Source organism: Condylostylus longicornis, unplaced genomic scaffold (assembly GCF_029603195.1).
Source record: "Condylostylus longicornis isolate FDR11 unplaced genomic scaffold, ASM2960319v2 ptg000080l, whole genome shotgun sequence".
NCBI classification, from domain to species: Eukaryota; Metazoa; Arthropoda; class Insecta; order Diptera; family Dolichopodidae; genus Condylostylus; species Condylostylus longicornis.
In genome coordinates this window covers 173,870-200,714 of record NW_026578048.1, presented here as the reverse complement: position 1 = coordinate 200,714, position 26,845 = coordinate 173,870, and the positions used below count along the sequence as shown (strand labels likewise).

Here is a 26,845-nt window from a genome sequence, read left to right as displayed (position 1 = left end):
TATTATTTATACGTTAATTAAATATATAGATAATTAGAAATTTTTGATTATTTGCTTTTTTAATTTACATGCATAATCATTTTGTACAATTGAATTTGAATTATTAATATAAAGAGTAGATGCACACGGATTGCCTGAGTTAATATATATATTATATATTATTTATTACATATACAGATTGATTCAATAATAAGTGCCTTAATATATACCATCGTTTAAGGTATAAAAAATAAGTAAAATTTTTATTTGGAACAAGGTATCAAATTTTAATGGTTTCCGAGATACAGGGATTTGAATGATTTTTAACGAGATTTCGGTTTGCCATAATGCTATGTTCAAATTTAATTCATTGATCAAACATTTAAACGCAATCACCTTATAAATACGTGTATATAGAGAGCGGGTCTTAAAAAATTTTTGAATTATTTTATTGTAGTATGCAATGCAACTGAATGTCTTATTAAAAATTTTTTTTTACCGAAATAATTATTAAGTAAATGAACAACTAAAATAATAAAAAATAATATTCCACACTTCCTCGATAATTTTCAATTCTAATACCGTAATAATAATATTTACTATATATTTTAGTAAGATCGGAATGTAGTAATTACGAATTAGTTTTAAAAAGTATTTATAAATATATTTCGTATTATATTTTAAGTAATAAAAGTTCCATTAACAAATTTCATATTTCTCGTCCTTCATTTTCAAATTAGTACACGCAGACATTAGATTTTGAAATGTTTATCTCGTCTTTGTTGTTTAAGGTGTTAATTGTAAAATAATAAAGACAAAAGAGAAATAAAATTTTTTGTTTTAAAATGTAAAAGTAAAATATTAACAAAAAAAACAAAAATTAACAAAGAAATTAATAAATAAATAAGAGCACATGTTATACATGCAAGTTTTTAATTATTATTAACGCTTATTTTATGGTTATCTTTTTAAATAAAACATTTTCATTAGCAACTTTGTCGTAATTCGTATACACATCGTCGTATAATTCATATATATACAAACCCATATATCACATTATATCATATGTATATATACACATATTTATTACTAAAATAATAAAAAATAAACAACTGAACAACAAAAATATTAAAGCAGCAATTGTTGCAAACCTTCATAATTCATATTTTTCACTTATACATATATATTTAATTGACCGCATTGCATTAAATAATAAGGGAGATTATGTCATGGCACCAAATTTTTCATGTCGAGTTTTCGTCCGCAAATACGATTCTCCATACTATAGGGAAGCGTAAACAAACTATTTTTTAAAGAAATGTCTGTCGGTCTATCTGTTCAACTGTACAGATCAGTATATCAAGTTTAACTGGAGCGTTTTTCACAAAAATTTAACTTTTCAACTTTTGAGATGTGTCAGGTCTCTGTATATGGATCTATATTAAGAGTTGATTTTAAGTTTTTTACTCTACTTAAGAATATACATAAGTTAAGACAATGCAAAAAGTTACCTAACTTTTTGAGGAAATCAGGTGTCTGCAAGTGACACTTTTTAATTTTGAGTCACATTTATATTTTTGCTCATATATGTACTTACAGAGAAATAATCAATCAACTTATTTGAAATTTCTTATTTAAAATCTGTTTAATAAAACAATATGCCAATAAATTTTTCGCGAATATCAGAGCTCGGAAACAGAACTTTTGCTATTTACAAAACCAACTTGAAAACTTAGCAGGGAAATCGGATCACGATCAAAATTAACCTGTACAAAAATCCACATTTACATTTTTCTGGGTACATTAACTAAAACCCACTCTCTATCTCTTACAGAATTTAAAATATATATGTAAAAGTAATTTTCATAATCTTATATGGGACACTTTAATAGTACGTTCGTTTATGTGCTGTTCACATCCGATTTATGTAGTATTTTCATTTTTCATTTTTAAATACATTGTTAAGTTTTCATTCATTTCAATTATACAATCATTTATACTTTGTTTTATAATAAAAAATAAAAGATATAATAATAATTATTAATATGAATTATAAAAAAAAAATATTTATAATTTTATTGGCAATTTGCATATTGTTCTCACATTCTATACACACATACACACTTTATTTGTAGTTACATATTATATAGAATTGGGTAGTTCATTTGAAATTTGAATTTTTCAATTTGAGTTTGCAAGTGTTTTAACCCGTTAGGGACCCAAGTTTCTTATAATAAAAAGTATATTAATATAGTTTTTAAAAAAATTTTCTTTTACGTTTTGATCATTATTTTGAAACCGTGGTCTCTAATGGGTTATTAATATTTTAAAAATTTTTTTATTCATTTTTAATTAAAAAAAATATTATAAAAAAAATCAAAAAACCAAAATATTAAATATTATTTTCCAGAAACATCATATGGTACCTGTGTTTTTGAATCCGATTTTGGTTTCATATTAAATTGTAATTTTAAAAAGTCTGGATTATTTCGTGTAAGGAATTTAGGTGGAGTTAAAGCTCACATTGGTTTAGGTAATAATAAATTTTTTATGTTTTTTTTATGTTTGTTAAAAATAGATTTCACTTCGAATAAGAATCAGCTCTATCATGAATTTCGTTCGTAGCTTTGAATTTAAGAAAATTATGAATGTCATATTGTGAATTTCAAATTTTTAAAATTCCGCTCCAAATATTCGTAAAAGAGCAATCATATATTACGTTCGTAATAAAAATTCATGTACCAAAAATTCTACGAAACAATTTGATAGTTGAAATAAAATACTGATTTTGACATTCAAAAAAAATGGTGCTACCATTGCTGATTCATAATCTTTACAAAAGTAATTTTTGACCATTCAAAAGTCTACGTCGTAATTTTATTCATAATTCGTAGGATTCTACTAGTGAAATTCATGATAGAGGGTAGTGTTGTCAACTTTTCAATTTTCCTTATTCCTTGGAAATATTTTTAAATATTTTTGTATGTGTTGATTCCTTGCGAATATTCCTTATAGAATGTTAGATTAGAATATTCATTGTTAATTTCTCAAGAATAATTCCTTAAGATTTGTAAAATTTTATTGCTTAACATCGAGTTTATTATTTTTTCTTAAACAATATGTATGATAAAGAGCACGTTTCACTTGTATCGCAGTTATTTTTAGGTTGATTCAACAGCAAGAAAAAATCATCAGCTTTTATATAAAAAATAATATTATAGCTTATAGTATAGTGATTGTATTTTCATGAAAAATTTTCCCATTTATAACACCCCTTTTTAATTTTCGTTTAAATTTTTGCACCTTCTTTACATAATAGTTGTAGTTAACATTTTTTGGCAAGTAAACATTTTCACATAATTATGTACAAAATTTTTTTTCCACCATTGGTTGGTAAAATCACGGAAATAAACCTTTTTCTTTTCCTCTTTTTTTTTACTAAATTATTTTTTGATTATAAGATTAAAAAAAAAATTTTATTTTGTGAGATTCTAATAAATTGACCATGTAATGAGTTTTTCCATATAATATGTCATCAGTTGGCTTCGGTTCACCTAAAAATAATTGATAAAGTGTAAAAAGACAAGAGGTATACCTAATTATACTCGTACCTACAATACAAATAATGTTATTTATAAAAAAAAAAATTTCATAACTTGGATTGAAAATTTGTGTGGCACACGCATTATAAAAAATTTTACAAAAATTTTTTTTTTAACTACAACTTACTTATGTAAGTATATGTGTACATGTTAATATATCAAGTTTTTTAATCAGCCATATCATTAATCGTATCAAATTGCAATTAGATTTGATAAAATAATTTTTTTTTGTTTACGTACATAAATTAAATAGAAAAATTTCAATTGTTCAATTTTCTGATCACGTAATTTTTTTTAAAATAATTTAATTTGAGATTAATAAACTTAAAAATTAATAAAAATTTCAAGTTACCGCCAAAAAATAGGCAATATTTAATCAAGATTTTCAATAATTTTATTAATTTTTCATACTTTAAAATTCTTTCTTAGAATTTGTAATTAATTACTCTTGTGAGGTGAAATATTTAAAATATAAAGATATTAATCGTAAGAATTACGCGGCTGATTCTGTTCAGACAAACTTCTAACTGTTATAGATATCCGATATACCAGTCTACAGGTAAATATGCCTATATACCTAATTTTTAATCAATAATTATGAAAACACTCATAGTAGGCATTCATAATTGAAACTATTAATTTTGACAAGTTATACAACAAGTTTTGAGAAGTTCTGCGTTCATAAAAATCTATACAGACATATGCACATTGTCATGTTGTCAAATTGACCGTCAAATTATGTGTTTTCTCACATCGGGTTATTTGGTAACATTATAAGTAATTTTTTTTCTATGGTTGGAAACTCAGATGAATCTAAAATTTTGATAGTTTACAGATAATATACATACATACATATGTAAAAATTTTATTTTTGAAAATAAAGGTTTTTTTGTACATCTTTGCTCACCAAAATTATTACCTGAAATCTTACATTTTTAAAAATTTCAACGGAGATTATCTTTCCGTTTTACAATTTCTTTAACATTATTTAAGGTCTACTTATCGAACTTTTGTAAAAAAAATAATCTAACACTATTCGTTTTCTTATCTTTTGTTTTCTCTTATATCATAATAAAATTAATTGGCTTTTTTGAAAATAAACAATTTCGGATTTCTCTTATATTTGTGCAAAGTTATTTGGTAATAAGCAATAACTAATAGGTCACATATTTTAATACGTATAACATATTTTACGGCGGATGTACATACATATTATGAGAAATGAATCTCTATTTTTCTAACTGAACTGCATTTTTAATAAATTCTAATAAAAAACTCTATTGCTGTTGAATTGCTTACTCAGTTTCTAAATAATTGTAAAATACTTGTATGTATTTTATATGTACATATATATATATATACATTTATAATAAATCTCTCCCATCTTTTTGATCAAAATTCAAAGATCTATTCTTTATATTCATAAAACTTTCTTTCTACTATCTACGATCTTTTTTAACTATTCCTTTTATCTTTTGCGGCTTGATTATCCTTATTTTTTAAAATTTAATATAATATTTACTCGAAATTATATTTTAAAAGTAATTTATATAATATACATATACTTATATAAATAAATTAAAAATTCATAATTGCGATTTTTTAATGATAGGTTTTAGTGTTGGAGATGAATTGGGTTTACCTGAATCTCTTGGTAATTTAGAAGGAGAAAGAAGACGTTCTGTGAATTATAAACATGCACCAAATGATATAGGGGTTGTACCAGCTGCAAATCTCCCAAATTCAATTCCAAATAAAGTAATATTGTGTCATACACTCACATATAATATAAAATTTAATTAAGAAATAAAACATTTTTCAACATACTTTTATATTTTAGTCAACAACATCAGCACAAAAATCTTCACCATCAAAAGGTTTATCTAGTTCAAGTGGAAGAAGTTATTTTAAAACACCACCAGTTGCTTTAATGACACAAGCAGCATCATTACCATTAGGTGTACCAGCTTTTCGTCCTATACCATATCCATTAGAACGACCTGAAAATATACGAAGAAATTTACTTTTAATGCAACCACAAAATCCTAAAGTAGCAATAAATAATAAAGTAATACAACCATCTCCATATAAATTGATAGATCGAAATTATGTAAGTCAATTTATTAATGTAAAAAATGTTATCAAATTTAATATATGTACATATTTTCTTTAGCCAACTAATGTAGCTCCATCTATTCAAATGTCAATGCCAAAGGCAATTCCACCATTTCAAAGTATACCACAATCAGTATCACGTATATCGACTGGTCAAACTGTTGAAATTGAATCAAATCAATTTCCAACATCAGATGACGAATTAATAAATTATCCAAAAGTTGATTTAAAAGGACATACCGTTGAGGAATTAGCACAAGCAGCAAATGTTTCAGTAGATATTATTAAAGGTGCCATCGCTTTAAGACAACAACAATTAATTAAAGATTATCAAGCATTTTTACAAAATCAAAAACAAAATAATCAAAAAAAACAATCTGATGATACAAAAGATGCACCATTTTTACCTACTCCAATTCCAACAAGTACATCATCTCCAACAAAAACAACCACAACAACATTTACACCAAGAAATAGTAAAAATGGTCAAAAGGTAATAAAAATTTTTAAAAATAAATTTTCAAATGAAATTAAAAAAAAAAAATAATTTTTCAAGGTAATGAATGCCCCAAAAGAATATTATCCGGTTGGTTATGAAAAAAATTTCGATGATAATTTTGAATCAAAAGTAGATCTTCCTAGTACATCATTTAATTGTGGAGAACAAAAACATTTCCCAGGTTTATACGGTGACATGGATTTAGGATGTATGGTATGTTTCAAAAATTAATCTATTATATCTGGTGGGATTTGTACATGTTCCTCTATACAAAATTTTCATTATTCTTATTGATTAATAAATTAATATTTATTAATTTAAAAATTTTTATTTGTAGGTCTTTCATGTTTGTGCATTAACTGACGATGGTTTAATAATGAAATCATTTTTATGTCCCGAAAGTACATTATTCGATCAAACAATATTAAAATGCAATTGGTGGTTTTATGTTGAATGCAAGAATAGTAAAAATAATTATGACTCAAATATACCAGTTTCGAAAAGTTATCAACTTATGAAATCATTAACATATTTTGCAAATTATAGTAAAAATAATACATCAAGTAATGAAAGTGAAGTTAATATGGAAGCATTAAAAAATACTGTATTAGATCCAGAGCCACCAAAAACAACTTAGTTTTTTTTTTTAATTAAATTATATTAAAAAATAAAATAAATAAATTATTAAAAATATTTTAATTGAGAAATGTAAAACATACTATACATAAATTAATTTTATATAAGTAGAAGACTTATTAAAAATAAAACGAGTTAATTTTATAAAATTCAAGAGTAACAAATTATAATTTTAATGAACTGTAAAATTATTGTTTTTTAAAGAATTTTATTAATAAGTACTTTTGAATTTAAAAAGTAAAATCTGTTTTCATTAAAATATTTTATTTATTAATGAAAATTTTGTAATATTTATTAAATTGTATAATAATTATGAAAAAGAGAAATGATATTCGATTTATTAAATAGAAATTTATAATAGACTCAGGAAGCGTATAGAAAGCTAATCATTCTTATATCAAAATTAAATTTTATCTCTACATTTTTTTTTATTGTAAATATTTGTTATATTTTTTGAATTATGAACAATTTAAACTTGAATTAATTAATTATTTTATAAAATAATTTCGAAAATTCAAAATTCAATAATATTTTATAAATAAATCAGCAATATTCGTGAATTTGAAATTGTCATCATTTTGTCAATTATTGTATCGAAAAAGTATGATTTTTTTTTGTCATTTGTATTTGAAGAATATCGAATATCAAAGATCTATTAACTAATTATTAAATATAAATTATAAATACTACAAATTATATTTTAATATTAATAGAAAAGGAGTTGTTTTTAGAGAAAGAATTTGTTCATTTATCAAAAATCATTTTAAAATTCTTTTATTATGGTATAATTGTTATTGGAAAATTATTAATAAAACTAGGGTTCAATTATTGAAGTTGATTTATGCTAAATCGAAATATTTAATTTGTAAATTAAGAATAAAATTTTATACAAATTGAATTTTTTTTTTTTTTATAAAACAAAATAAAAATTTTACAATATGCAATCATCTGTGGTCATCCATTTTTATTCTGAAATTTTGTTTCTTTTAATCATAATTTACAAATGAATTATTTCGATTTATTATGAAAATCGAATTCCGTAATTAAGCTATTCAGCTTTTGAAAAATGTCAAAATAAAAAACAAAAATTTAATTATGGGATATTTAATAATTGGCACCAATGTCATTTCTGTATTTATATTATGGTTATTATATAAAATATTATCAATTAATTATATTTTGATTGATAATACTAAATTTAAAATTATATATATTTTTTTTTTGTATTTTCTCGCAACTATAATTTAAGAATTAATATTTTTGTTATGACGTTACTTATGTTAAATTATTATTGTTTTTAAATTAATTTTATATATTTATATATTAAATATTTTGTATTTTATATTTTTTAACTCTTTTACTCTTAATTTATTTATTTTAATTTAAATTTTATAAGAATACTTTCTATTCAGTCAATTCTCATTTTCAATAATATTATATTCATCAAATAAAACTGTTATACATATTTTAAAAATAATATTTAAGATTCTGATTCTATTCATATTCATTTTTAAAAATTTTCTTAGAAATATATATTTTTAATAAAATATACTATTTATTATGAGAATTAATTGTGAGAATTCTGTGACTTTTTATCAGAATAAAAAATATGAATACTATAGTTGGTCTAAATGCTTTTATGTAAAATTGAGAGTACTTTGAATTGTTTTAGATTTCTAATATACAAATAATTTAATATTCTAATTATTTTATAAAGTTTTTTTTTTGTAAATAAAATAAATTAAATTTCATGAGAAAAAATAGACCAAATGCATTTATATCTATCTGCTTCAAAGTCATAGAACTAGTGTGTAATTTAAATTCTCAATGGTATATATAGAATACGATTCAATTATTTATATAGAATGAATTAAAATCACTTTTATAGTCTTAAAATATTTACAATTACAATTGAATTTGGGATAATAACTATTACAGATAATATGCTGAATTACTTAATATTGTTATCGTCTTATATTTTAAATAAATAGATAGTGCTAATAGTTGACTATTTGTTTTCCCTAATAAAATTAAATTTGCCAAAATTTACTTTAGAACATACTTGAGAATTGTGCAAAATTTCTTGTCTATTTCCGCAAAATAATTCAACGTAAATCTACAAAGAAAATTTATATTTAGTAATTTTTTTAGTATTGTAATTTAAAACTTACCATAATAGTTTTTGGAAACTATGCTCTGTTAAAAAAAATATTATAATAATTTATTTCATAAATTAAGATCATTTTTTTAAGTAATTCAGAATATATTTTCATACTTACTGTATAAATTAAGTAATAAATACCATAAATAAATTTCAAAATTTAAATATAATTTGTAAAACTTTTAGTTAACTATATAAATTAATTGTAAGAACTTTTTAAATTGTACAATTAAATAATATTTTAATATAAAAAATATTTTGTTTTGTTATTAATTATGTAATATACATATTTAGCTATTAACTAAATATCTGTAACTTATATGAAGTTGCTATAAACGTCCCCCCCCCCCCCAAAGTTTAAATTTATCATCTACAACAAAAATTATATCTTGTTCATTGTTTCTATTACATTAATACATTTTTATTTTAAATATTATAGAACACAGGCCTCTAAATTTTTAATGAAATTTAACTGACTATATTATTAAAATATGAGAAAAAATAATTCTAGTCAGTTTACTAGAAAATGTATAATGCCACACAATACCCATTACCATTTCAATATTATTTTAATTAAACAATATTTGTATAGTCCATATATTAGGAAATTTGTGTAGATTAGCTAATTGATTTTTATGATAATTGTACATTTTTACCGAAAAAAAAATAATTTCTTTATATAAAACAATAAAATAGCTTTTATAAAATTTCTATATTTTTTGTTAATGATTTTAATTTTGATGTAATTATTATCTGTGATTAACTCTAGTAACTATGAAATTACATATTACTATAATATCATATATTGTATACATCATATATTGTATAAAATCTCCATTCCACTGTCGATTTCTCTAATATATTTGCATAGCGTTTCATATATATATATATACATATATTTGCATTTGAAACATTGAAAAAAATATGTAAGTAAAATTACGTTAAGTATGCGATAATTTTTATATTTTTCAAAAAGGAAATTATACAAAGTCAACAAATGAAGCCTCCAAGATTTAATTTTTTTAAGGATTTTCAATTTTTATCAAATTTCCAATGCAAAAATAAAAAATTATGTTAGGCACAAATTTTAGTAAGAAAATTTTGAGAGCTTTTACAACTACAATTTACTGAAAAAGCATTATTAAAAATTGGTTAATATTAATAAATTAATATATATATATACAAATTTTACGATTCCCGATAAATTTGCTGAATATCTGAACGATTCTGAACTACATTAAATAATTGTAATAATTTTAATAAAGAATTTATTCCTGAAAGGTTTGAAAACTACAAAATAATAAAACTAAACTGGACAACTTATTTAAAGTCAATAATACTTTTTTTTTTATTATTATTATTATTATTATTATTTAATTTACATCGTTCAATTTTTTTTTTTTTTATTTTCTTTTTGTTAAATAGAATTCTAAATTTACATACTTACACATAAAGTAAACTTGTAAGAATAAGAACAATTTTTTTTTTTTTGTTTAAATGTAATTTTTCTCTTATTTTTTTTTGTTTGTTTGTTTGTAATTTTAATGAAATTTTGGACAGTTCTTTCGCTTTATATTTTCTACGATTTCCTACATGTATGTATGTATATATATATATATATATATATATATATATATACATAAAATGTAACTATATCTTGCATTGCTTTTAATTAAATTTTTTTATTTTTTGTATAGTGTAGTAAAATATGGCAATGGCGTGTGTACTTTATTTAAAACTTAATTAATATTTAATAATATAATATCTAATATATTTTTGTTATATGCATGTACTTTTTTTTTTGTTAAGACCGAAATCCTCCTTTTTTGTTAGTAATATATTTTTATTCATTTAAAAATTAAAATATATTCACATATATGCATACATATGTATGTATATATACTTTTTGCTCTATCTAAAAAAAAAAAACGAAAAACAAAAATATTTATATTTTACTTTGTCATATATTGAAGTTAATCTGTAATTATTTTTGAATATTCTGTTTGAATAAAAGAAATACATATGTATATAATTTATGCAACTATAATGTTTGAATTTTTATATATATATATATATATATATTCATATCCTTTGTAATTTTTCCTACTGATCCTGTATATACATATATATAATATATTATTTTTTGAGAAAAATTTTGAAATTTCTATAGTAGATTAGTAAAAAAAAAAATGAATTTTCAAATGCACGGTAATTGTTTTTTTTTTATTTATTTATTATTAAGGATTTTAATTATTTAGTATTTTTATGTATTTTTTATATTTGTATAAAAAATTTATGAAATTTTTTAAAATCATTTGTTTTTGAAACTAGAATTCTTGTTCTTAATGTTGTCGCAAGTCATTTTAATTTAGTTTGAGATGACAAAATGAAATTAAATATTACTAGACAAAATTCTACGGTTCCAAAGAAGAAAAAAAAAAAAGGTTTTAAAAAAATATATCACGTATTATTTTAAAATAATCTTTTATTATTTCTATAATTTTTATTGTTAGACTATATTATTATTAATAAATTAAATTAAATTGTTTCGGTTATTTTCTTTCATTTTGTTGGTACTCGCGCTAAATTAATACAAACACTTTCTAATACAAAGTCGAAAGAAGATTTTGGATTAAATATGCAGGCCATTTTCATTTATGTTAATATTTATTATGCACAATTTAAAATTTAAATTTAAGTTTTATTATAATACAAATTTATATACAAAAACCTTTTTTTTTTTATAAATATTGAAAAAGAGAAAAAAATAAATAACATAAGTAAATGAATTCTGAAAATTAAACTAAATATTTTTGCTTTTTTTTTTTATTTTTCATTGATTAAAAACCAGTTTTAGTTGATCTGAAATTAAAATTTTAATTAATAAATTTATAAAAAAAAATTTCAATTATTTTTATTTATAAAATCAAAATAAAATAGTGTAGTTCGCCTTTTTCAATGAAATTTTTAAATATTTTTTTTATTTAATTATTTAAAATAAATAATTAAGATTTTAAAATTTTCTTTTTAATAATGAATGCTTAATGCATTACTTAATTTCCAATTGTTTGTTTTTTTTTTTATAAATTAATTTTAATTTTTATTATAATTTTTTTAAGAAAATTTGAAATATATTGAGCAATTATACATTTTTTTTTTTTTATTTTGGAATATTCATTTTAATATTCTTACTTTCCAAATGAATTAATTTCATCGTTTCAAAATCATTTATCTGAAAAAAAAACAATAAGTTTAATAAAACAAAAATAAAAAAAAAATTTAAAAAACTTAAATGATTCTATATTACCGCGCTATATTTTTAATTATTTTCATTATTTAAAATTAATATTTATTGGGTGTAATTATTTAATTTATTATGTTTATGTGCGCATTATAATTTGTTGAATATGCTTTTCTATTACTTTAATGTAGTTAATGCCTTTTTATCAATATTATGCCTATAATTTCTTTTTTTTTGTTTTTTTTTTTCCTATTTATTTTATTTATATAAGTGTGTATACGTATAGCAAAATATTTATTGAAAATTTATTTTTATAAAAGGAATCAAAGTGATTAAAATTGATTTTTGATTTTTTTTTTGTTTCTTTATGCTAAAATATTATTATATTTTATTAAAATCTCTGTGACTGATTCTGTGTTAATGGGAATATAAGAAAATTTGAAAAAGTATTTTCATTACATTTTCTACTGACAATTTGAAACTGTAAGTTTAAAACCAAAAATTTTGATTTACATATTTTCTATATAAGAATAATTTATAATAAAAGATAAATAATTTTATAAACTGAAAAATATCTGTTTATAATCTTTACCCAGACAAAAGAAATTTTTCATTTCTTTAAATTTATTTTTCTAAATATATAAACTTGTTTTTAAATATCTAAATTGTTTTCAATAACAAGATTTATTTCCTCTAAAATAAATCAATAATCAAGGACATGTCATTGGAAAATAATTTTTTTTTTTGTTTCCACATTAAATTTTTATTTTATTTGTGTTTATTATAAAAAAGAAATAAAAGAACAATTTTATATTAAATATCATTTCATCAATAATATATTAAAAAACAAAATTAAATAAAAAGAAAATTGAAAATTTCTTCATTTTTTTTTAATTTCTTTTTTTTTTGCAAATGGAACATTATATAGCAAATTGTACATTTTATAATTAATATTTATCATTAATTAAGTTTAAAATATTCTTAAAACATTTCAACTACCAGCACACATTTTCTTAAAAACACAAAAAAAAAAATGTCGTTAAAACAAAATATTTAATAAATTTATATAATACAGCAGTATAAATTATATCTTATATATATATATATTCATATTATAAGTTTTAATAAACATTAAATTACACAAAATTATGAGTTATAATAAAAAAAAAATACTAAACATAATAAAATCTTTTCCATGAATTTACAAAAAAAAAAAAAAAACCAAACAAAAAAATAAAAAAACCTTATTAAAAATGTTATGCTAAATATTTTAATGTGCATTAGGCCTTTATTAAAAACTAAACCGAAAATTTTTTTTTCAATTATTTATAGAATATATATATAATTTTAAATATTTTTTATACAAACAATATTTTGTAAGTATACATTTATAACAAAATAATATAGTAAATTTGAGGAATTTTTTTTATAAAACTTAAAATATCATATTCTATTTAAAGCATTAGCTACTTATGACGTTAGTTACTTTTTACACATTGAATCTTTGATTCAAGCAGATAATACACTAATAAATTCTATTTAAAATATATCAAAATAAAATTACAAACATAATTATTAAAGAATGACTATAAAAAGTTATCTTTTGAGTTCAATATTCGATATTCTCTTTTTTTTTTTTAATTTCAACAAATAAAAATATTGTTTTCAATTTATTCAACCGGAATAGCAGAACATCTTTTTTTTTAAACATGCTTTAAAAAAAAAATTCAAAAATCAATTTAAATATTAATTAGTAGTTCTTCTGAAAAAAATATTTTTATTTACATCTATAAATTACAATATAATATTTATAAATGATAATTTATCTAAATCACATCTAAGACGAACAAGAAATTAACCCAGGATAATTGAACTGAACTAAAAAAAACTTGATGTGAGAATTAAAAATAAATCGAATATGAATCTCAATTTGTTACTTAAACATTTTAACAATTTATTTATTTTATGATACAAAGTATTTTTTTTTTTTTGCAATCTTCTTTCCTTTCCAAAGGATTCAGAGAAGGAATATGTACTTTCTATGCTACAAAACAATTACTTTGATGTATTTTCAAAAAAAAAAAAAACATAAACAAACTATGAAAATTGTCCAACAATTAAAAAACTGAAATCTCATTTAATATTTATTAAAATGGAAATAAAAAAAAGAAATCAATCTCAAATTGATTTTGAAAATCTCGAAATAGATCTATACACTGTAGTTTAATATTATTTTTAAAGTTTAATAAAAATATAAATATATTATCAAAAAAATAATATATTAATATAAATACATACAATAAAAATATATATTACTGGATATAATGTATATTCATAAATATAATAATGCTATAAAATAATGTAATTAAATGAAATCATATTAAAATTTTTACACATACTTTTTTTTTAAGTATTTTTAATATGTTTTAGATAAAAGAAAAAACTGAATTTATATTAAGATGTTATGATATAAATATTGTTATAAAGCAATATTATTTTAATGTACATAATTTTTTTGTTTTGTAATAAGCACAATTCATTCAAGCAATCATTTTAATTCCTTTTATAACTCGGATATTTTAATTATTTTAGAGAAATTGAAAGAACTACAAGAAACTGATAAAAAGAGCTAAAAAGAAATTAAAAAAAAAAAATTTAAAATACATTGTTAAAAATCTATATTAAAACTAATATTTGTGTCCAAAATCACACATGATAAACACAAAATAAAAAATTATAGAGTATCGGCTAATTCCTAAATTCCATGTGTTAGCTTTATTTAATATGTAATAAGTTTTGCATTTATCTTTTTAATTGCTTAAAACAAAAAATAAAATCATCTTTTCGCTTTAATAATTTTTATCTACATAATTAATTAACAAAAGTATTTTAGGTCTAATTGCCGCTTATTTTTTGCCTTTTTTTTTTAGTTTACATTTTTTATAGTCATTTATTCTTTTATACTATACAAATTGTGAAATATATTAAATTTAATATGTATATATATATATAAATTAAAGTAAATTTTAAATATTTTTTATAATAGACGTTGCAATCTGTCCTTTTCTTTATTAAATAAAATACAAGTAGCGTATTGAAACACAACTTGTAATATAATTTAAATGAACGTTTTTCAAACTTTGTAATATTTTTTTTTATTAAGCTTTCTTGTAAATATAATTTACACTTTAACAACAGTTTTTACTGTAAATTTCCATTTCATTAATTTTTTTTTTTTAACTTTTACTTCATTTTAATTAATTACATGTGTTTGTTTTTGAACATTTTCATTTTTTAAACGAAATAAATATATGTGTATATATATATATATTTTTTTTTTTTCTTAACACATATTAATTTTTTATCAAGAATTTTGTTATTGTTTTATATCTCATTTTTGTTTTAAAATTATTATATATTAATTTTCTTATAATGTTAAATAATTTTTATTAAATAAATAAATTGAATTAATCACTATCGGCTCGCATTCCTCTTACTTCACCTTGTTGACGTTGGCGATCTAATTCTTCTTTGGTTTTTTCTTCAATAGCTCGAATATCATCCATAGTAAGCCCGTGCCATTTATCCATCCAACAGAAAACTTGCCTTAAAATATATAAATAAAGTAAAATTAAATGTATTATGATTATCTAAAATGGTGTATAAAGTACCGATGGAAAACCGTAAATAACCTTCGTTCTGATTTTTGTATAAAATTTTCTATTCTAGTTTGTAAACCGAACCATTTAAATTCACAAGTAACCAGTTTATAACATGTCATGACTGGATCAACTTTATTTTTCCATTCTGCTTCAACTAATGGGCCTCTTCCAGTTTTCTCAGATTTGAATCTAAATTTATAATTATACATATGTACCTACAGATGAAATTTAAAAAATTGCAAGTATATTTACTTAGTTGGATCCTCTTCCGGTTTATAATCAGCGGCAGATACAGGATCATTTGCAATATCAATATTAACGACTTCACGGATTTTTAATTTTTCTGGAGGCAATTCGTGAACCTTTTTATTAAAACAGAAACATTTATAAATATAAAATATTTGTTATATGTTTATAAAAAGTTTACAAATTAAAGCAAAGAAACTGTTAGTGTTATTAATTTCGGAAATTAAGAGCAAAATTTTATATTTAAGCAAACAAAAAGTATACAAATCATAAAAATTTTATGTACTAGCAACATTCAGCATACAATAATTATCCATTATTAGTTACAAATTAAAAATAAAATAAAAAAAAATAATAAAACAAACCATTAAATATTTTATATTAATAATTAATATCAAAATTGAAAATAAAATACTCATTTCAAATAATAGTTATGCACTTGTGTATGCAAAAAATGAAAAAATAAAATAACTGAAATTTTGCAATTTAATGAAACAACTTACATTGTTTCGTTCTCCTTTATCTGCTATATGGAGCGACTCTATGCAGATAACGAAATTTTCTTTCATATAACCCGGGTTCTTAATATTAGGCATCAATTTGTCATATTACAAAAATTAGCATATATGTATTTATATAACATTTATTTATATTTGCATTATGCATTTATGAGAATTTAATAACATAAAATATACGTACAAATATTGACCACCACAAATATGTTAAATTTTAAAATTTTAAGTTTAATTAACATTTAGTTCCCCCAAAAATTCACCAGTTAATTTTATATATTTTTGTAAAGAAAAAGAACAAAAGAAGAAGAAATACATTAATATTTATTTCTTATTTAAAACTTACGTTAATATCTTTTTCTTGTGGAACACCTGCCATGTGCATTGTTTCAATCATAAGAACAAAATTTTTTTTCATATATTTTGGATTCTGATTTTAAATAATAAATAATTAAATCTTAATTGAAATTTAAAAAGAGAATTGCAATTAAAAATAGAATAAGAAATTGCAATTTATTGTTGCAATTTATGCATACAATTTATATATTAAGAAATTGCAATTTATACATAAATTGTATGCATTTATAAATATGAATTTTAAAATAGATTTATATAAATATTGGTACCTACACATATATAATTTAAATATTTATATATTATGATAATTTTTGGAATAAAAATGATTAAAAATCATCACAAGCTTATATTCCTTGAATTTTGTCTTTCAATATTACAATATCAAGTTTCACTTACAGTTATTACAGTCCTGCAATAAGGATAAGCATTCCAAGCTTCTTCATGAATTTCTAATGCACCTTTTGGTGCAAGCATTTTTATAAATGCTGGTACTTTAGAAGCCAAATGATAAATTTTATACGTATACTGCCCCGCGCTATATTTTCCACCTACAAAAAAAATTTCAATACAGTCAATTAAAATAAACAAAAATAAAATTAATAACTTTATAGGATACCTAATAAGGGGTAGTTGGTGAATGGTTCATTTTTTAAAACTTCAATACCTTCGCCACCTCCAGTCTCATTTTTAGAAGCTTCGGCAACCGAATATAATTGTGCAACTTGATACTATAATTTTTAACAAAATTTTTTTTTATTTAATTATTATTAAAATTAATAGAAAATATTTACCTCATCAACTGTGAGTGGCAAAGTTACTCGGCTAAAAAGATATAATAAAAATTTTATGAATTAAAAACAAATATTTTGATGTTTTTAAGTGAGTTAACTATTTATAAAAAATTCAATTTATGTACATATACACATTTTTTGTACTCTTTGCACATAGAAAAATTATGAGGTAATTAGAACTGTTTTTATACAAAAATAGCTCCCACTTAATAATTTAATGTCAGGATAAGATTACTAAGAAAATATGAATATGAAATTTTTGCTAAAACTTTTTAATTGTACGTTGCTTGAACAAACTTATGAAAGTTTAATGAAAAAAAAAAACCTTGGACTTTGTTTAAGTAGATACATACACCTATTTTAGTTAACTGAAATATTACTTTTTATTTTAATATCAAATTCAATTCAAACTACAAATTATCTTCTTACATAATTTATCGGCAAACTGGAATGTATAATTTATTACGAATTATATATGTAGCTCAAGCAAAAAAAATTAATTGTACTTACGCACTTAGTTACAAGAGAAATAGTTAATAATATGTAAATTATAAAAGTAATATTTTACGTATTCCGTAAGTACATAGTTCCGAACTTGTTTTGAAATACATATTGGTATTATGAACATTTATAAATTTTTAATAATCAAGAAAAATAGAAAACATGATAAAATTTTCTCAAAATTTGGCATGATTCAAATCTTCATTATAAACATTAAATACATAATGCATTGTATTCGACATCTACCTACATAGACACCAATTTTTTAAATCATTTTTTTTTTTTTTGGTAGATTTATCTAAAATATGGATTTTCTCTTATTTATCTAATATTATTCAAATACAATAAAAGCTAACGTAGACTATATTGCCTATATAAGAACAATAAGCAGCATGGCTTTTCTAAATCTTCCGATAAGATAAAATTACAAAACATTTTGCCAACTTTTCAATTTTTATGTTCTGTTATTTAATTTATTATACGTATGATATCGTTTGTTCGTCATCAATAAATGATATATGTATACAATTAGGTAGATAGGAAGTAAATTATAAAAACTTTTATATGTTGTACACATTTTGGACCAATGTCATTACCGTCACTGCAATTTAATTAGAATTTTTTTTGAATCATTTCACTTTTCTTTAGTGTCAATTAAATTTGATTTTGGAAAAATAACATTTTTATATTATAAAGATTCACAAACAAAGAAGTTTTTTTTATATATTTCTTAAAATATATTTAAAAAATTCGATCTTGAAGTAAAAAAAAAATCGATTTTGTTTTAGCATTGAAAATTCTAAAGCACCTTTAAAATTTTTTCTTATTCACTCTAACTTTTTATTATTCATATAAAATACACGGCAATAGTAATTTTAATCGAACATTACAAAAGCATTATTAACTTACAATTCCTTGATTAACATATTTTAAACTAAAAGGATACTTTTATATTATTCTTAAAAATAATAAAGGAAAACTTTGGTAATTCTAATTTGTAGTAGTACTTCACAGTTCACAAATGGCAAAATTTTGAAAATCCTGCCTCCGCACTCAAATCACTTCCTGCACAAATTAAATTTTGATTTAACTTTGACAAATTATGAAGCGTCATTTGAAATCTGTCTTTTGAATGTCAAAATAGTTAATATACATACCTCAGTGTCAATATATTAATATCGTAATATGAACGCAACCAATTTATTACCGAAATGAAAAATTTTCTTCGTTTATATGGTTTGGGCTGAATGGGATTTTTGTGGGAAGTAACTGTCAACTTATTTATGTACTACTCGAAATCTGTTTAAAATCGTCTTCAGGCTGCATAAAAACAAAAATTGTGTTTATACACAGGAAATAGAGCTTAGGAATAGGTTTTTAAAAAATGTAAACCAACATACTAGAACTTTTGAAAATTAAAATTTATAAAAATATAAAAACATGCTAGATTTCTTCACGAGATAGAAATTTATAAAAAATCGATTAAATTTTAATAAATAATGACTCCCGAGAGTTATTTTCAATTAACTTGATTAAAAAATGACTGAGTTATTTTTTGGCAAAGTCAAAGTATATACTAAAATAATACAACTTGTCAAAAAATCAAATAATTCTTGGTCAACAAAATATGCTCAAGAAATAAAATGTAAAAAGTAACTAAGTTAAAATTTAACTCGGTCTCGTGAAAGAAGTTATTAAGTACTACCATACATATATAAAGATGTGTAAAGAAAATAATTTAATTTTTTTTTTACATTTTTATAATTGTTCCTGCCACTTTTCTGCAAGTTAAATTAAATCTGTAAAGAAATACAATGTCTGTCTGCTATAAAATTGGGAAAAACTTTAAATAGAAAAAAAAAGGAACGTTCTCATTCAAAAAAAAATTTCATTTCAAAAAGAGATAAACTAGACGACAAAATTTTGAAAAACAAAATGTTGTTAATTGGCAATTTTCGAAAATGTTTCCTTGAAGTTTGTTAATTTTTATTTAAAACTAAAGAATTCTAAATTAAATGATTTCCCATTATCAAAATCTTAAATTTAACTTAGTGCGTATAATAACATTATGCAAGACGTGGCGCTGCCATCGTTGAAATTTTGCTGAAGTTTGGCAAGCCTTATATATCAAGTAGTAATACACCCATCTATTTAATATAGAATACCTATATAAAAATTACATAACCATTATATTATATCATGTACCGGATGTACGTTGGCGGATTGCTGCGAAATTGTAATAACTCAAAAACTGTTAATTTCTACAAAAAATGTATGGAATTTTTTTTTATTGTATAAATAATGAGTAAACTATGAAAAAGTAGAAACAGATCAAAATGAATAATAAAGTTTCAGCATTAGGTATATGTAGATGTAACGACTGGTATAGCTAAAAGTATGCTATTTGCTAAATTTCGACTAATTTTTTTGTCGAAATTAAAAAAAATATAATTTATTTTAGATAAAGAAAAGCCTTTTGATAAATTTTGATTTATTTTAGATAAAGAAAAGCCTTAATTGTCATATTTAACTAGAAAATAACATTTTTTGCGTTATTAAATTTTACAATAATCGAGCCATATGGAAATATACATAATATTATGTTGTATGAACAACAGCAAGAATATTTTTTTTAAAAATTTGATTGGGCGAAATCAAATATTCAATTATTTTTATAATAGATCAAAATAATACCTTATCGAGTTATGACTTTCAAAATTTAATACATTTTAAATTTTTAATTTCCTTTTTATGTTACTGTTGTTAAATTTTAAAAACATTTACCATGCGCTACTGAACAATTTTAAAAATTTTATCGGGTTCATCGAAATGTAATTTTTATACCGATAATTTTATGCTAATATTGAATTGAAATGAAAATTGAAATTATTGAGACAAACAATTTTTATATTTCATTATGTATCAAGTTTAAACAAAATAGGTAAAAAACATTTTGGAAAACATTTTTTTTTATAATTTACATAATATACACAGGAAATTATTAATAATAAATTTATAAAATAATTATTTTAGTACAAATATTTTTATATTTAAACAAAATAAATATTTAACTATAATTTAAAAGAATTAATTAAAAGAGAATCTTGAAGTTGCATTTCAAGTTCAACATCTGATAAATTAATCTCACGTAAAGAATTTATGTACATATAGCGGGAAAAATAAATATAAAGCCACCTAAACCATTTCATTTGAGATTTATGTTTTTTCATGGCACTTCTGACGATTGACCCACTTTGCCAACTTAAAATAAACCTGAAAATTTACTATTTTAGATATTTAGTTTAAAATTAGGCAAACATTAATTACCAGTTGGTCGACAATAAAAAGGTACATAACAAATCAAAGACTGAAATGTATTTTCTTATAACATTAATTGAGTCCAGTGTATATATTTTACAATCTGTAAGAAAAGAAAATGATTGAGGTAACATTTTATTTTAATTTATTTTTGAATAATTATTTGCAAAAACTTAAAACAAAAATAATGTTTTGGACTGAAAGCAACAAAAAGATGATTATTATTCTAATATAAAAAATGGCACATTTGAGCTTTTATATTTAATTAACCTCTTAAATATGGACAGACTTATGTACGTAAACTAAAAGGGAATGGAAAGTTATAAATTTTTCTCTACACGTAAAGACTGACAATGGTAAAAAGATGTGTATAAAGGCTAATAGAATTGAAAATCTATTCATCAAAAAAATCAAAACCGATTTTTATAAATAGGGCAAACAATTTTCGTATCATAATCATGTTACAAATGGGCAACAAATTTTTTAAACAAAGCCTAATATGGATAACTTGTTTACCTACCTTTTGGTAACAGATTTGCTAAGCACAAAGATGCAGTAGCATAGTATATAGCACAATGATTCGGATGTTGACTAATTCCATCGCGATCAAATGTAATTATACCATCAATGTCCAAACTTTCAACAGTATTTAAAATTAATTTGGCTACAGCTTCAACTTTCCATTCAATATTTGGATCGTCTGGCAACAAAGTTGCGTTAATTAAAATTATGTTTGATTCCGATATACCAAGTGCTGTACATGATTCCCATAGTTCGTTCCGCCTCTTTTTACCTTGTTTTTCAAAATTACCTTCATTGAAAAAATTTATCGTATTAATTTTAACAAAAGTGTTATTCATTAATTACCATTTGATAAGCACAATATATAAAATTCGCAATTTTCTCTACTTGTAAGAGTTAATATCGTTGGTCCAAAAAACATACATTCATCATCAGGATGCGATATAACAAGTAATATTCTATTGTGTTTTGGAAATTTTACATGTTTTACTAATTTCTTCAATATTAAATGGTATGGACGGGTTGTAAATAATATTTTGTATAAAGTAAGGCATACTATTAAGTATACCAATAGAAAATAAAATATATGCTCCAGGGTGTCGATTGAATTTGACACGAAAGTTGAATACGCTGATCGTAAATATATTAAATTGGTCTGCGTATTACTGCTATTAAGAATGTTTATCATTTCATTAGAAAATTGTTAAAATTATCCATTTATTTTCGTTATTTACACTATGTAAATTGAATCCTCATTTTTATTCCTCAAATTTAAAGTTGGAAGTCAAATGATTGTTCTGTTTTTTAATATAATTATAATTAATCAGTATTTTTAATAAGATTTATAAGAATATTTTCATTTTTTGATATTTCATTTTTTGTTACCTTAAACAACCACAAAAAATAAATTTAAAGAATTCAGGAAGAAAAAGTTATTAAAATATCAGTATGACATTTAAAACTTCAAATTGAACTTTCAAATGAACTTGTCAAATTGTTACGTTTGGGAAATTTCTAAGGGTTGTTTATTTTTAAAGTTCTTTCAATTTGCGTTTACATTTATCTTAACTGGCATTAACGCTGCCTGTACGGCTACTTTCTCTTAATTAAACTAAATAGGAAATATTTTCAATTGTCTAATTGTAGTTGACATTGTAAAATCAGATAAAGATTGATGAAAAAATATTAACGGTCTGCCTAACATCAGTTAATCATAACAGAAATGTGACAGCATCAAATTATAAGAAATAATCACGAGATTATTTTTCTCACAAGTAACTCAATCGTTTTTTAGAAGAAAAAAATATATCATATAAAAAATTACTGGTTCAAAATTTGGCATTCCAAAAAATAATGTCAGAAAAATGTAAAAAATAATGAAAAAATAATGCAAAAAATAATGACATTAACTTCAGCCGTGGTTCGAAGTCGTAATGGTTGAAGTTTAAAAACAAAACAAATTTATTTATTTTAATACATTAAAATATTTTTAATATCATATCATTCTTAATATCAAATTTTTTAAACAAAATGAATTTACGTAAATGAATATTTTCGTATTTTTATTTTTAATTTTTTAAACTATTTAAAAAATAGAATATTAGCGGTTTACTTTTGTTGTAGATTTCAATGCTGGACTAAATGGAATGACGATAGAATTAAAATAGATGTGTGTGTGGGAAATATTTTGCGCAACCAAGCATTTTATGATCAAAACATCCCTGATTTTAAGAGTAGTTGACATACCAAAAGTCAAATAAAAGTTATTAGTCTTCTTTGTGGTAATTTATTATTAATTTAATTTCGAGACAAAAGTATATTTTTATGAAGTTCTATTTAATTGTGCCATCATACAAGTTAGTGTAATTGTTTTTATTTTATTAAAATTTTTATAATGCCGAATAGAAGAAGTTATTACGGTATTGATTCTAGAGACATGCATCCAAGGATTTCTCAAAATTTTACATATGTATGTATGATATGACCAAAAAAAAAATGCATTTCAAAGGCTGTAGCATTGAGAAATGTACATGTATTTATTTTCTTTTCAGGTGAGCAGTTGCGTTAAATACATGATATTCCTCCTGAATTTCATATTTTGGCTTTTTGGAGGGCTTCTCATGGGTATTGGTGTATATGCATTTATGGATAAATTGCAATCAACGGGCTGGGTTCGTTTAGAAACATTTTACGATGTTATATTAAACATATCTCTTGTTATGATAATTGCGGGAGCTCTTGTTTTTATAGTGAGGTATGCGAATTTTTTAAATGAAATACATAATGTAATTTAAACGAAATTTACGTATATTTCAAATTTGGTTAAAATTTCAGCTGTGCTGGTTGCTTGGGGGCATTAAGGGAAAATACATGTTTATTGAAATTTTACTCGATGTGTTTGCTTTTATTCTTTTTACTGGAAATGGCTGTTGCTGTGATGGGTTTTGTTTTTCCACAAAATATGCAATCATTTTTGGAAGAATCATTTACGGATAATATAATCAAGCAATATCGCGATGATCCAGATTTACAAAATTTGATTGATTTTGCCCAACAAGAATTTAAATGTTGTGGTTTAAGCAACGCAGGATATCAAGATTGGGGTAATTAATATAAAATATAACATAAAAGCAAATAAAAGGAAATAAGGAAAATATATTCAATTATTTAATTTTTTTTAGGAAAGAATGAGTATTTTAATTGTTCTTCACCTAGCGTTGAAAAGTGTGGCGTGCCATATTCTTGCTGTATAAATGCGACAGATATAAGTTCTGGTTTGGTAAACATCATGTGTGGTTATAGTGTGCAGCAACAATCTGTTGCAGCTGCCAGTAAACGTATTTGGACAAGTGGGTGTATTGAAATTGTACGAGTTTGGTCTGAACGTAACCTTTATGCAATATCTGGTGTTGCTTTAGGTATCGCTTTAATTCAACTTTTTGTTATATATTTGGCCAAAACATTGGAGGGACAAATCGATTTACAAAAATCACGTTGGAATTCTTGAGCATACGGTTGGGATGGTGGTATAAAGTTTTAAATAGAACAAAAAAAATAAAAAACAAAATAAGCATAATAACCTATATAAAATAAACCAAATTTACGAATAATCTGTGAATTTTTATACACATTATGATAATTTGTTATATTAATGAAAAATAATTTTAAGAACATCTTACATTAATTATCAATTACGAATGAAATGGAAAAGTGTTACTTATCAATTTCCCATTTTATTCTTCAATTTATTGATAGAAAATTAAATAACTATCAATTGAAATCACTTTTCTCGTTATATGTAACGTATACATGTTTTTCTTCGAAAAAACAAATTTTTTTTGTTGGAAATTTTTAATTAATGTGCATTTAAAATTTTAATTTCAAATTAAAGCTATAATTTCAATATAAAAAATCAAGACATTTTATTAGCGAATGATATTTTTTATCAAATAGAGTAGATTTGTGTGTAGGATTAAAAAAAAAGTAGCTTATTCAAAATTTATGTAATCTCAATAAGTTTATTTAATTTTCTGTTTAAAGTATTAATATAAGTATTAATCTCTAATTACTCTCCTTTTTTGTAGTTTTTCAATGTGATTTGTTTTTAAAATCTAAAAATTTTAATTATATAATTGATTAAAACAAAAAGTTAAATTTTAATAAGGCGAAAATTTCTAAACGTAACCCCATCCCATTTTCAAATTAAAAGTAAAAAAACTAAAAAGGAAGTAATAATAATTTTAAAAATCTATAGAATTCTCAAAATGGAAAATTCAGTTTTTTGAATGTTATTTACTTTATATAGTAAACATATTAATGTAAATAAGTTTAAAGACAACAAAAAAAAACAAAAACAAACTTTTGTGCAAGATATTATTATACACATATATTTAAGCTAAATTTAAGGAAATTAATTGGCTCAAAATTTTGCAATTTAGGTAATAAAGGAAAACGATCAAAAAATATAAATACGATTTTATAATAAAATATAAAATCGTAAAATTGTTTCATTCTAAAACTGGTTATTCAATACCCTTGTGTTCATTATACTATTAGAATTTTCCCACCATTATGTCTTGTATACGTACTGTTGACACTCTTAGTTTACTTTACTTGATACCAGTTCATTAATAACTTTTTTTTTTAATTACATAAATATGTCTGAAGTTTAGATTATTTAAATATGGAAAAATATATTCTTTACAAAAATTTTTGAATATCGGTTTTCAAATACAATTTATTTCTAAGTTATTAATTTTTTTTCGATTTGATACTGTATTGCCATCATATATTTTCTATACGGTTAAAGATATAACTTTACTTTAATTATTATTTAAAGAATATTATGTCAACAATCGGCATAATTACTATATACAAAAGACCTAAATTGCGAAAAAATAAAAAAGCATAATTTTAATAAAAATGAAAAAATAATTTACTAGATTAAAAATATTTATATTGATAAGATAATTAGTACACATATTATGTATATAAAACAAAATACTGATTTAATAAAAATATTGTATCATTTTTTATTTCAAAAACATAATAAATGATGTCTCATAACATTACTGAGTTTAATTTCTTTTTGGCCGATTTATATTCACAAAATTTTTTTCCATGTTCGGGGATTGTTATTTTAATTTTTTACTCTTTATAAATGCTACATACTTTTAATCCAAATGACATAGAACAAATGCCTA

General features: G+C 21.8%; 4 protein-coding genes across 6 annotated transcripts in view; 2 read left to right on the top strand and 2 right to left on the bottom strand.

Moving 5' to 3' along the window:
- The window catches only part of LOC129613053 (uncharacterized), a 37,728-nt gene extending 30,790 nt beyond the window's left edge, over window positions 1–6,938 (top strand). Inside the window, exons 2-7 of one of the 2 annotated variants that reach the window (XM_055526958.1) lie at window positions 2,390–2,512; window positions 5,194–5,339; window positions 5,422–5,691; window positions 5,755–6,189; window positions 6,253–6,408; window positions 6,533–6,938. In XM_055526958.1, the coding sequence (XP_055382933.1) occupies window positions 2,390–2,512; window positions 5,194–5,339; window positions 5,422–5,691; window positions 5,755–6,189; window positions 6,253–6,408; window positions 6,533–6,832 (1,430 nt within the window). In that variant the 3' untranslated portion in view covers window positions 6,833–6,938. The remainder of the gene's footprint in view (window positions 1–2,389; window positions 2,513–5,193; window positions 5,340–5,421; window positions 5,692–5,754; window positions 6,190–6,252; window positions 6,409–6,532) is intronic. The other variant, XM_055526959.1, reaches the window with a different exon arrangement.
- An 8,623-nt stretch (window positions 6,939–15,561) lies between these two features.
- Window positions 15,562–19,379, bottom strand: LOC129613046 (phosphatidylinositol transfer protein alpha isoform). Of its 2 annotated transcripts, none has more exons than XM_055526940.1 (8): window positions 19,212–19,379; window positions 17,802–17,832; window positions 17,627–17,738; window positions 17,407–17,558; window positions 17,000–17,083; window positions 16,148–16,257; window positions 15,905–16,084; window positions 15,562–15,839 (listed from the first exon to the last, which is right to left on the bottom strand). In XM_055526940.1, exons 1-8 carry the CDS (start codon window positions 19,226–19,228, stop codon window positions 15,701–15,703), a joined length of 825 nt encoding a protein of 274 aa, XP_055382915.1. In that variant the 5' UTR covers window positions 19,229–19,379; the 3' UTR covers window positions 15,562–15,700. The 2 variants fall into 2 exon arrangements, with proteins under 2 accessions (XP_055382915.1, XP_055382916.1); XM_055526941.1 differs by lacking the exon at window positions 17,000–17,083 and adding an exon at window positions 16,645–16,722.
- A 1,834-nt stretch (window positions 19,380–21,213) lies between these two features.
- Window positions 21,214–23,110, bottom strand: LOC129613023 (N-acetylglucosaminyl-phosphatidylinositol de-N-acetylase). The gene is made up of 5 exons (XM_055526902.1): window positions 23,028–23,110; window positions 22,488–22,939; window positions 22,141–22,431; window positions 21,630–21,723; window positions 21,214–21,575 (listed from the first exon to the last, which is right to left on the bottom strand). The coding sequence occupies exons 2-5, from the start codon at window positions 22,828–22,830 to the stop codon at window positions 21,374–21,376; spliced, it is 930 nt and encodes a 309-aa protein (XP_055382877.1). The 5' UTR covers window positions 22,831–22,939; window positions 23,028–23,110; the 3' UTR covers window positions 21,214–21,373.
- Window positions 23,111–23,894: 784 nt separating this feature from the next.
- On the top strand, window positions 23,895–25,335 carry LOC129613024 (tetraspanin-33). Its single transcript, XM_055526903.1, has 4 exons — window positions 23,895–24,111; window positions 24,194–24,396; window positions 24,477–24,745; window positions 24,824–25,335. The coding sequence occupies exons 1-4, from the start codon at window positions 24,037–24,039 to the stop codon at window positions 25,147–25,149; spliced, it is 873 nt and encodes a 290-aa protein (XP_055382878.1). The 5' UTR covers window positions 23,895–24,036; the 3' UTR covers window positions 25,150–25,335.
- The last annotated feature ends 1,510 nt before the right edge of the window (window positions 25,336–26,845 follow it).

What these genes read in the sequence shown, in the direction of transcription:
- LOC129613023 (XM_055526902.1), bottom strand. Translation starts at nt 22,830, where the DNA reads ATGATAAACATTCTTAATAGCAGTAATACGCAGACCAATTTAATATAT. An exon ending in AGCAAATCTGTTACCAAAAG is followed by an intron (nt 21,724 to 22,140) that starts GTAGGTAAACAA and finishes CTTTTCTTACAG; the next exon opens with ATTGTAAAATATATACACTG. An exon ending in TTTTTATTGTCGACCAACTG is followed by an intron (nt 21,576 to 21,629) that starts GTAATTAATGTT and finishes GTAAATTTTCAG; the next exon opens with GTTTATTTTAAGTTGGCAAA.
- LOC129613046 (XM_055526940.1), bottom strand. An exon ending in ATTGCAGGACTGTAATAACT is followed by an intron (nt 17,084 to 17,406) that starts GTAAGTGAAACT and finishes ATTTAAAATCAG; the next exon opens with AATCCAAAATATATGAAAAA. An exon ending in CACAAGAAAAAGATATTAAC is followed by an intron (nt 16,258 to 16,999) that starts GTAAGTTTTAAA and finishes TTTAATAAAAAG; the next exon opens with GTTCACGAATTGCCTCCAGA.
- LOC129613024 (XM_055526903.1), top strand. Translation starts at nt 24,037, where the DNA reads ATGCCGAATAGAAGAAGTTATTACGGTATTGATTCTAGAGACATGCAT. An exon ending in GCTCTTGTTTTTATAGTGAG is followed by an intron (nt 24,397 to 24,476) that starts GTATGCGAATTT and finishes TTAAAATTTCAG; the next exon opens with CTGTGCTGGTTGCTTGGGGG. An exon ending in CGCAGGATATCAAGATTGGG is followed by an intron (nt 24,746 to 24,823) that starts GTAATTAATATA and finishes AATTTTTTTTAG; the next exon opens with GAAAGAATGAGTATTTTAAT.